Source organism: Leptodactylus fuscus, unplaced genomic scaffold (genome assembly GCF_031893055.1).
Source record: "Leptodactylus fuscus isolate aLepFus1 unplaced genomic scaffold, aLepFus1.hap2 HAP2_SCAFFOLD_222, whole genome shotgun sequence".
In the NCBI taxonomy this organism is placed as follows: Eukaryota; Metazoa; Chordata; class Amphibia; order Anura; family Leptodactylidae; genus Leptodactylus; species Leptodactylus fuscus.
The window spans coordinates 54944-68336 of NW_027440245.1; the positions used below are offsets into that span (position 1 = coordinate 54944).

A 13393-nucleotide genomic window follows, 5' to 3' on the forward strand; every position below is an offset into this window, starting at 1 on the left:
GCCGCGGAGACATCAGACTGGGGGAGACATGGAATTTTTTTTTTCTTGTTAATAAAAGTTTCCATAAATTTCAGGCTGATCCCACATCCATTTATTATTTCACTATCTAGTATCTATCTATCTCCTATCTATCTATTTATCTCCTATCTATCTATCTATCTACTATCTATCTATCTATCTATCTATCTATCTATCTCCTATCTATCTATCTATCTCCTATCTATCTATCTATCTCCTATCTATCTATCTATCTACTATCTATCTATCTATCTATCTATCTATCTATCTATCTCCTATCTATCTATCTATCTATCTCCTATCTATCTATCTATCTATCTATCTATCTATCTCCTATCTATCTATCTATCTATCTATCTCCTATCTATCTATCTATCTCCTATCTATCTATCTATCTATCTATCTATCTATCTATCTATCTGTCTATCTCCTATCTATCTATCTATCTCCTATCTATCTATCTCCTATCTATCTATCTATCTATCTATCTCCTATCTATCTATCTATCTATCTATCTCCTATCTATCTATCTATCTATCTATCTATCTATCTATCTATCTCCTATCTATCTATCTATCTATCTATCTCCTATTTATCTATCTCCTATCTATCTATCTATCTATCTATCTATCTATCTCCTATCTATCTATCTATCTATCTATCTCCTATCTATCTATCTATCTATCTATCTATCTCCTATCTATCTATCTATCTATCTATCTATCTATCTATCTATCTGTCTATCTCCTATCTATCTATCTCCTATCTATCTATCTCCTATCTATCTATCTATCTATCTATCTATCTATCTATCTATCTCCTATCTATCTATCTATCTATCTCCTATCTATCTATCTATCTATCTATCTATCTATCTATCTATCTCCTATTTATCTATCTCCTATCTATCTATCTATCTATCTATCTATCTATCTATCTATCTATCTATCTCCTATCTATCTATCTATCTATCTATCTCCTATTTATCTATCTCCTATCTATCTCCTATCTATCTATCTATCTATCTATCTATCTATCTATCTATCTCCTATCTATCTATCTATCTATCTATCTATCTCCTATCTATCTATCTATCTATCTATCTCCTATCTATCTATCTATCTATCTATCTATCTCCTATCTATCTATCTATCTATCTATCTATCTCCTATCTATCTATCTATCTATCTATCTATCTATCTATCTCCTATCTATCTATCTATCTATCTATCTATCTATCTATCTATCTGTCTATCTCCTATCTATCTATCTCCTATCTATCTATCTATCTATCTATCTATCTATCTCCTATTTATCTATCTCCTATCTATCTATCTATCTATCTATCTATCTATCTATCTATCTATCTATCTCCTATCTATCTATCTATCTATCTATCTATCTATCTATCTCCTATTTATCTATCTCCTATCTATCTCCTATCTATCTATCTATCTATCTATCTATCTATCTATCTATCTCCTATCTATCTATCTATCTATCTATCTATCTATCTATCTATCTATCTCCTATCTATCTATCTATCTATCTATCTATCTATCTCCTATCTATCTATCTATCTATCTATCTCCTATCTATCTATCTATCTATCTATCTATCTATCTATCTATCTCCTATCTATCTATCTATCTCCTATCTATCTATCTATCTATCTATCTATCTATCTCCTATTTATCTATCTCCTATCTATCTATCTATCTATCTATCTCCTATCTATCTATCTATCTATCTATCTCCTATTTATCTATCTCCTATCTATCTCCTATCTATCTATCTATCTATCTATCTATCTATCTATCTATCTATCTCCTATCTATCTATCTATCTATCTCCTATCTATCTATCTATCTATCTATCTATCTATCTATCTATCTATCTCCTATCTATCTATCTATCTATCTATCTATCTATCTATCTGTCTATCTCCTATCTATCTATCTATCTCCTATCTATCTATCTATCTATCTATCTATCTATCTATCTATCTATCTCCTATCTATCTATCTATCTATCTATCTATCTATCTATCTATCTCCTATCTATCTATCTATCTCCTATCTATCTATCTATCTATCTATCTATCTATCTATCTATCTATCTCCTATTTATCTATCTCCTATCTATCTATCTATCTATCTATCTATCTATCTATCTATCTATCTCCTATCTATCTATCTATCTATCTATCTATCTATCTATCTCCTATCTATCTATCTATCTATCTATCTATCTCCTATTTATCTATCTCCTATCTATCTATCTATCTATCTATCTATCTATCTATCTATCTCCTATCTATCTATCTATCTATCTACTTTTCTATGCATACATTTACATGGAACTGAGTTGCAATACCAGACACAACCTGTACACATCAGTGGCGCTGTTTGTAGTCTTATATTTTTTTTGGTGGACCCAGTGAATGTATCCCAAACCAACATGGTGTTTCCTCCAACCAAGAGTCCACAGCAGAATCTTATCTGGTTTGGTTAAAAAACATTTATTATATCTTTCCCATGGAATTATATACATCTTCTCCAGACATGGCAGTGCGGCAGGAAAATGTACAGAGAGACATCACTAATAATCTCCTCTCTGATTATGGTTATTTTACCACAATGGTGAGTGCAGATGTAGCAGAGCTGAGTGTGTCATCTATACATGGACTCCAGCACACATTCAGCTCTGCTACATCGGATCAGCTGACATGCTTCCTCTTCTTGTTTACAAGGCTTCATCTTTGTGACCTGTCAGTTCTGGAAATGCCCATTTATATAGATAAATAAAGGGATCGGCGTTCTCTGTCACAGTGATAATATCTCGCTCTGTCCTGGTAACATCTCAAATACTACTAAATATAATCTCCTCCTCCACCCGATCTGCCAAGACATCTTCATTCGCTGCGTCTGCTTGACGTGCTGTGGGATCATCTTGTATCACATGTTCTTCTAAGATACAGTTCTGTGGTTTATTAGTAATGTCTGAAGTTGTCAGAACAATCCGGCGTGTAGTCAATAAATATACAGAGTCATCCTCGTAGTGCCTAAGAAGAAAAAGAAAATTGTACTGTGACATCACTGTGTGTATTATCCTGTACTGTGACATCACTGTGTGTATTATCCCTGTACTATGACATCACTGTGTGTATTATCCTGTACTGTGACATCACTGTGTGTATTATCTCTGTACTGTGACATCACTGTGTGTATTATCCTGTACTGTGACATCACTGTGTGTATTATCCCTGTACTGTGACATCACTGTGTGTATTATCTCTGTACTGTGACATCACTGTGTGTATTATCCTGTACTGTGACATCACTGTGTGTATTATCTCTGTACTGTGACATCACTGTGTGTATTATCCTGTACTGTGACATCACTGTGTGTATTATCCCTGTACTGTGACATCACTGTGTGTATTATCTCTGTACTGTGACATCACTGTGTGTATTATCCTGTACTGTGACATCACTGTGTGTATTATCTCTGTACTGTGACATCACTGTGTGTATTATCCTGTACTGTGACATCACTGTGTGTATTATCCCTGTACTGTGACATCACTGTGTGTATTATCTCTGTACTGTGACATCACTGTGTGTATTATCTCTGTACTGTGACATCACTGTATGTATTATCTCTGTACTGTGACATCACTGTGTGTATTATCCCTGTACTGTGACATCACTGTGTGTATTATCCTGTACTGTGACATCACTGTGTGTATTATCCTGTACTGTGACATCACTGTGTGTATTATCTCTGTACTGTGACATCACTGTGTGTATTATCTCTGTACTGTGACATCACTGTATGTATTATCTCTGTACTGTGACATCACTGTGTGTATTATCCTGTACTGTGACATCACTGTGTGTATTATCCCTGTACTGTGACATCACTGTGTGTATTATCCTGTACTGTGACATCACTGTGTGTATTATCTCTGTACTGTGACATCGCTGTGTGTATTATCCCTGTACTGTGACATCACTGTGTGTATTGTCCTGTACTGTGACATCACTGTGTGTATTATCCTGTACTGTGACATCACTGTGTGTATTATCCTGTACTGTGACATCACTGTGTGTATTATCCTGTACTGTGACATCACTGTGTGTATTATCCCTGTACTGTGACATCACTGTGTGTATTATCTCTGTACTGTGACATCACTGTGTGTATTATCTCTGTACTGTGACATCACTGTGTGTATTATCTCTGTACTGTGACATCACTGTGTGTATTATCTCTGTACTGTGACATCACTGTGTGTATTATCCCTGTACTGTGACATCACTGTGTGTATTATCCCTGTACTGTGACATCACTGTGTGTATTATCTCTGTACTGTGACATCACTGTGTGTATTATCTCTGTACTGTGACATCACTGTATGTATTATCTCTGTACTGTGACATCACTGTGTGTATTATCTCTGTACTGTGACATCACTGTGTGTATTATCTCTGTACTGTGACATCACTGTATGTATTATCTCTGTACTGTGACATCACTGTGTGTATTCTCTGTACTGTGACATCACTGTGTGTATTATCTCTGTACTGTGACATCACTGTGTGTATTATCCTGTACTGTGACATCACTGTGTGTATTATCTCTGTACTGTGACATCACTGTGTGTATTATCTCTGTACTATGACATCACTGTGTGTATTATTCTGTACTGTGACATCACTGTGTGTATTATCTCTGTACTGTGACATCACTGTGTGTATTATCTCTGTACTGTGACATCACTGTGTGTATTATCCTGTACTGTGACATCACTGTGTGTATTATCTCTGTACTGTGACATCACTGTGTGTATTATCTCTGTACTGTGACATCACTGTGTGTATTATCCCTGTACTGTGACATCACTGTGTGTATTATCCTGTACTGTGACATCACTGTGTGTATTATCCCTGTACTGTGACATCACTGTGTGTATTATCTCTGTACTGTGACATCACTGTGTGTATTCTCTGTACTGTGACATCACTGTGTGTATTATCCCTGTACTGTGACATCACTGTGTGTATTATCCTGTACTGTGACATCACTGTGTGTATTATCCTGTACTGTGACATCCCTGTGTGTATTATCTCTGTACTGTGACATCACTGTGTGTATTATTCTGTACTGTGACATCACTGTGTGTATTATCTCTGTACTGTGACATCACTGTGTGTATTATCTCTGTACTGTGACATCGCTGTGTGTATTATCCCTGTACTGTGACATCACAGTGTGTATTGTCCTGTACTGTGACATCACAGTGTGTATTATCTCTGTACTGTGACATCACTGTGTGTATTATCCTGTACTGTGACATCACTGTGTGTATTATCCTGTACTGTGACATCACTGTGTGTATTATCTCTGTACTGTGACATCACTGTGTGTATTATCTCTGTACTGTGACATCACTGTGTGTATTATCTCTGTACTGTGACATCACTGTGTGTATTATCTCTGTACTGTGACATCACTGTGTGTATTATCTCTGTACTGTGACATCACTGTATGTATTATCTCTGTACTGTGACATCACTGTGTGTATTCTCTGTACTGTGACATCACTGTGTGTATTATCCTGTACTGTGACATCACTGTGTGTATTATCTCTGTACTGTGACATCACTGTGTGTATTATCTCTGTACTATGACATCACTATGTGTATTATCTCTGTACTGTGACATCACTGTGTGTATTATCCTGTACTGTGACATCACTGTGTGTATTATCTCTGTACTGTGACATCACTGTGTGTATTATCCTGTACTGTGACATCACTGTGTGTATTATCTCTGTACTGTGACATCACTGTGTGTATTATCTCTGTACTGTGACATCACTGTGTGTATTATCCCTGTACTGTGACATCACTGTGTGTATTATCCTGTACTGTGACATCACTGTGTGTATTATCCCTGTACTGTGACATCACTGTGTGTATTATCTCTGTACTGTGACATCACTGTGTGTATTATTCTGTACTGTGACATCACTGTGTGTATTATCCCTGTACTGTGACATCACTGTGTGTATTATCTCTGTACTGTGACATCACTGTGTGTATTATCTCTGTACTGTGACATCACTGTGTGTATTATCCTGTACTGTGACATCACTGTGTGTATTATCCTGTACTGTGACATCACTGTGTGTATTATCCTGTACTGTGACATCACTGTATGTATTATCTCTGTACTGTGACATCACTGTGTGTATTATCCCTGTACTGTGACATCACTGTGTGTATTATCCTGTACTGTGACATCACTGTGTGTATTATCCTGTACTGTGACATCACTGTGTGTATTATCTCTGTACTGTGACATCACTGTGTGTATTATCTCTGTACTGTGACATCACTGTATGTATTATCTCTGTACTGTGACATCACTGTGTGTATTATCCTGTACTGTGACATCACTGTGTGTATTATCTCTGTACTGTGACATCACTGTGTGTATTATCTCTGTACTGTGACATCACTGTGTGTATTATCCTGTACTGTGACATCACTGTGTGTATTATCCCTGTACTGTGACATCACTGTGTGTATTATCCTGTACTGTGACATCACTGTGTGTATTATCTCTGTACTGTGACATCACTGTGTGTATTATCCCTGTACTGTGACATCACTGTGTGTATTGTCCTGTACTGTGACATCACTGTGTGTATTATCCTGTACTGTGACATCACTGTGTGTATTATCCTGTACTGTGACATCACTGTGTGTATTATCCTGTACTGTGACATCACTGTGTGTATTATCTCTGTACTGTGACATCACTGTGTGTATTCTCTGTACTGTGACATCACTGTGTGTATTATCCCTGTACTGTGACATCACTGTGTGTATTATCCTGTACTGTGACATCACTGTGTGTATTATCCTGTACTGTGACATCCCTGTGTGTATTATCTCTGTACTGTGACATCACTGTGTGTATTATTCTGTACTGTGACATCACTGTGTGTATTATCTCTGTACTGTGACATCACTGTGTGTATTATCTCTGTACTGTGACATCGCTGTGTGTATTATCCCTGTACTGTGACATCACTGTGTGTATTGTCCTGTACTGTGACATCACAGTGTGTATTATCTCTGTACTGTGACATCACTGTGTGTATTATCCTGTACTGTGACATCACTGTGTGTATTATCCTGTACTGTGACATCACTGTGTGTATTATCCTGTACTGTGACATCACTGTGTGTATTATCTCTGTACTGTGACATCACTGTGTGTATTATCTCTGTACTGTGACATCACTGTGTGTATTATCCTGTACTGTGACATCACTGTGTGTATTATCTCTGTACTGTGACATCACTGTGTGTATTATCTCTGTACTGTGACATCACTGTGTGTATTATCTCTGTACTGTGACATCACTGTATGTATTATCTCTGTACTGTGACATCACTGTGTGTATTCTCTGTACTGTGACATCACTGTGTGTATTATCCTGTACTGTGACATCACTGTGTGTATTATCTCTGTACTGTGACATCACTGTGTGTATTATCTCTGTACTGTGACATCACTATGTGTATTATCTCTGTACTGTGACATCACTGTGTGTATTATCCTGTACTGTGACATCACTGTGTGTATTATCTCTGTACTGTGACATCACTGTGTGTATTATCCTGTACTGTGACATCACTGTGTGTATTATCTCTGTACTGTGACATCACTGTGTGTATTATCTCTGTACTGTGACATCACTGTGTGTATTATCCCTGTACTGTGACATCACTGTGTGTATTATCCTGTACTGTGACATCACTGTGTGTATTATCCCTGTACTGTGACATCACTGTGTGTATTATCTCTGTACTGTGACATCACTGTGTGTATTATTCTGTACTGTGACATCACTGTGTGTATTATCCCTGTACTGTGACATCACTGTGTGTATTATCTCTGTACTGTGACATCACTGTGTGTATTATCTCTGTACTGTGACATCACTGTATGTATTATCTCTGTACTGTGACATCACTGTGTGTATTATCCCTGTACTGTGACATCACTGTGTGTATTATCCTGTACTGTGACATCACTGTGTGTATTATCTCTGTACTGTGACATCACTGTGTGTATTATCTCTGTACTGTGACATCACTGTATGTATTATCTCTGTACTGTGACATCACTGTGTGTATTATCCTGTACTGTGACATCACTGTGTGTATTATCTCTGTACTGTGACATCACTGTGTGTATTATCTCTGTACTGTGACATCACTGTGTGTATTATCCTGTACTGTGACATCACTGTGTGTATTATCCCTGTACTGTGACATCACTGTGTGTATTATCCTGTACTGTGACATCACTGTGTGTATTATCTCTGTACTGTGACATCGCTGTGTGTATTATCCCTGTACTGTGACATCACTGTGTGTATTGTCCTGTACTGTGACATCACTGTGTGTATTATCCTGTACTGTGACATCACTGTGTGTATTATCCTGTACTGTGACATCACTGTGTGTATTATCCTGTACTGTGACATCACTGTGTGTATTATCCCTGTACTGTGACATCACTGTGTGTATTATCTCTGTACTGTGACATCACTGTGTGTATTATCTCTGTACTGTGACATCACTGTGTGTATTATCTCTGTACTGTGACATCACTGTGTGTATTATCCTGTACTGTGACATCACTGTGTGTATTATCTCTGTACTGTGACATCACTGTGTGTATTATCTCTGTACTGTGACATCACTGTGTGTATTATCTCTGTACTGTGACATCACTGTATGTATTATCTCTGTACTGTGACATCACTGTGTGTATTATCTCTGTACTGTGACATCACTGTGTGTATTATCTCTGTACTGTGACATCACTGTGTGTATTATCTCTGTACTGTGACATCACTGTATGTATTATCTCTGTACTGTGACATCACTGTGTGTATTATCTCTGTACTGTGACATCACTGTGTGTATTATCTCTGTACTGTGACATCACTGTATGTATTATCTCTGTACTGTGACATCACTGTGTGTATTCTCTGTACTGTGACATCACTGTGTGTATTATCCTGTACTGTGATATCACTGTGTGTATTATCTCTGTACTGTGACATCACTGTGTGTATTATCCTGTACTGTGACATCACTGTGTGTATTATCTCTGTACTGTGACATCACTGTGTGTATTATCCTGTACTGTGACATCACTGTGTGTATTATCTCTGTACTGTGACATCACTGTGTGTATTATCCCTGTACTGTGACATCACTGTGTGTATTATCCCTGTACTGTGACATCACTGTGTGTATTATCCTGTACTGTGACATCACTGTGTGTATTATCCCTGTACTGTGACATCACTGTGTGTATTATCTCTGTACTGTGACATCACTGTGTGTATTCTCTGTACTGTGACATCACTGTGTGTATTATCCCTGTACTGTGACATCACTGTGTGTATTATCCTGTACTGTGACATCACTGTGTGTATTATCCTGTACTGTGACATCCCTGTGTGTATTATCTCTGTACTGTGACATCACTGTGTGTATTATTCTGTACTGTGACATCACTGTGTGTATTATCTCTGTACTGTGACATCACTGTGTGTATTATCTCTGTACTGTGACATCGCTGTGTGTATTATCCCTGTACTGTGACATCACTGTGTGTATTGTCCTGTACTGTGACATCACAGTGTGTATTATCTCTGTACTGTGACATCACTGTGTGTATTATCCTGTACTGTGACATCACTGTGTGTATTATCCTGTACTGTGACATCACTGTGTGTATTATCCTGTACTGTGACATCACTGTGTGTATTATCTCTGTACTGTGACATCACTGTGTGTATTATCCCTGTACTGTGACATCACTGTGTGTATTATCTCTGTACTGTGACATCACTGTGTGTATTATCTCTGTACTGTGACATCACTGTGTGTATTATTTCTGTACTGTGACATCACTGTGTGTATTATCCTGTACTGTGACATCACTGTGTGTATTATCTCTGTACTGTGACATCACTGTGTGTATTATCTCTGTACTGTGACATCACTGTGTGTATTATCTCTGTACTGTGACATCACTGTATGTATTATCTCTGTACTGTGACATCACTGTGTGTATTCTCTGTACTGTGACATCACTGTGTGTATTATCCTGTACTGTGACATCACTGTGTGTATTATCTCTGTACTGTGACATCACTGTGTGTATTATCTCTGTACTATGACATCACTATGTGTATTATCTCTGTACTGTGACATCACTGTGTGTATTATCCTGTACTGTGACATCACTGTGTGTATTATCTCTGTACTGTGACATCACTGTGTGTATTATCCTGTACTGTGACATCACTGTGTGTATTATCCTGTACTGTGACATCACTGTGTGTATTATCTCTGTACTGTGACATCACTGTGTGTATTATCTCTGTACTGTGACATCACTGTGTGTATTATCCTGTACTGTGACATCACTGTGTGTATTATCCCTGTACTGTGACATCACTGTGTGTATTATCTCTGTACTGTGACATCACTGTGTGTATTATTCTGTACTGTGACATCACTGTGTGTATTATCCCTGTACTGTGACATCACTGTGTGTATTATCCTGTACTGTGACATCACTGTGTGTATTATCCTGTACTGTGACATCCCTGTGTGTATTATCTCTGTACTGTGACATCACTGTGTGTATTATTCTGTACTGTGACATCACTGTGTGTATTATCTCTGTACTGTGACATCACTGTATATATTATCTCTGTACTGTGACATCACTGTGTGTATTCTCTGTACTGTGACATCACTGTGTGTATTGTCCTGTACTGTGACATCACTGTGTGTATTATCCTGTACTGTGACATCACTGTGTGTATTATCCTGTACTGTGACATCCCTGTGTGTATTATCTCTGTACTGTGACATCACTGTGTGTATTATTCTGTACTGTGACATCACTGTGTGTATTATCTCTGTACTGTGACATCACTGTATATATTATCTCTGTACTGTGACATCACTGTATGTATTATCTCTGTACTGTGACATCACTGTGTGTATTATCTCTGTACTGTGACATCACTGTGTGTATTATCTCTGTACTGTGACATCACTGTGTGTATTCTCTGTACTGTGACATCACTGTGTGTATTATCCTGTACTGTGACATCACTGTGTGTATTATCTCTGTACTGTGACATCACTGTGTGTATTATCTCTGTACTGTGACATCACTGTATGTATTATCCCTGTACTGTGACATCACTGTGTGTATTCTCTGTACTGTGACATCACTGTGTGTATTATCCTGTACTGTGACATCACTGTGTGTATTATCTCTGTACTGTGACATCACTGTGTGTATTCTCTGTACTGTGACATCACTGTGTGTATTATCCTGTACTGTGACATCACTGTGTGTATTATCTCTGTACTGTGACATCACTGTGTGTATTATCCCTGTACTGTGACATCACTGTGTGTATTATCCCGTACTGTGACATCACTGTGTGTATTATCTCTGTACTGTGACATCACTGTGTGTATTATCTCTGTACTGTGACATCATTTTGTGTATTATCTCTGTACTGTGACATCACTGTGTGTATTATCCCTGTACTGTGACATCACTGTGTGTATTATCCTGTACTGTGACATCACTGTGTGTATTATCCTGTACTGTGACATCACTGTGTGTATTATCCTGTACTGTGACATCACTGTGTGTATTATCTCTGTACTGTGACATCACTGTGTGTATTATCCTGTACTGTGACATCACTGTGTGTATTATCTCTGTACTGTGACATCACTGTGTGTATTATTCTGTACTGTGACATCACTGTGTGTATTATCTCTGTACTGTGACATCACTGTATGTATTATCTCTGTACTGTGACATCACTGTATGTATTATCTCTGTACTGTGACATCACTGTATGTATTATCTCTGTACTGTGACATCACTGTATGTATTACCTCTGTACTGTGACATCACTGTGTGTATTACCCCTGTACTGTGACATCACTGTGTGTATTATCTCTGTACTGTGACATCACTGTGTGTATTATCTCTATACTGTGACATCACTGTGTGTATTATCTCTGTACTGTGACATCACGGTGTGTATTATCCTGTACTGTGACATCACTGTGTGTATTATCTCTGTACTGTGACATCACTGTGTGTATTATCTCTGTACTGTGACATCACTGTGTGTATTATCTCTGTACTGTGACATCACTGTGTGTATTATCCCTGTACTGTGACATCACTGTGTGTATTATCCTGTACTGTGACATCACTGTGTGTATTATCCTGTACTGTGACATCACTGTGTGTATTATCTCTGTACTGTGACATCACTGTGTGTATTATCCCTGTACTGTGACATCACTGTGTGTATTATCTCTGTACTGTGACATCACTGTGTGTATTATCCTGTACTGTGACATCACTGTGTGTATTATCCCTGTACTGTGACATCACTGTGTGTATTATCCTGTACTGTGACATCACGGTGTGTATTATCCTGTACTGTGACATCACTGTGTGTATTATCTCTGTACTGTGACATCACTGTGTGTATTATCTCTGTACTGTGACATCACTGTGTGTATTATCTCTGTACTGTGACATCACTGTGTGTATTATCTCTGTACTGTGACATCACTGTGTGTATTATCTCTGTACTGTGACATCATTTTGTGTATTATCTCTGTACTGTGACATCACTGTGTGTATTATCCCTGTACTGTGACATCACTGTGTGTATTATCTCTGTACTGTGACATCACTGTGTGTATTATCCTGTACTGTGACATCACTGTGTGTATTATCTCTGTACTGTGACATCACTGTGTGTATTATCCTGTACTGTGACATCACTGTGTGTATTATCCTGTACTGTGACATCACTGTGTGTATTATCTCTGTACTGTGACATCACTGTGTGTATTATCTCTGTACTGTGACATCACTGTGTGTATTATCTCTGTACTGTGACATCACTGTGTGTATTATCTCTGTACTGTGACATCATTTTGTGTATTATCTCTGTACTGTGACATCACTGTGTGTATTATCCCTGTACTGTGACATCACTGTGTGTATTATCTCTGTACTGTGACATCACTGTGTGTATTATCCTGTACTGTGACATCACTGTGTGTATTATCTCTGTACTGTGACATCACTGTGTTTATTATCCTGTACTGTGACATCACTGTGTGTATTATCCTGTACTGTGACATCACTGTGTGTATTATCTCTGTACTGTGACATCACTGTGTGTATTATCCTGTACTGTGAC

The 13393-nt window shown here is 37.7% G+C and overlaps 1 protein-coding gene across 1 annotated transcript in view; it reads right to left on the minus strand.

Moving 5' to 3' along the window:
* Positions 1 to 2637: 2637 nt before the first annotated feature.
* The window catches only part of VWDE (von Willebrand factor D and EGF domains), a 79288-nt gene continuing 68532 nt past the window's right edge, over positions 2638 to 13393 (minus strand). Inside the window, exon 31 of the mRNA XM_075261585.1 lies at positions 2638 to 3082. Within this exon, the coding sequence (XP_075117686.1) occupies positions 3068 to 3082 (15 nt within the window). The 3' untranslated portion in view covers positions 2638 to 3067. The remainder of the gene's footprint in view (positions 3083 to 13393) is intronic.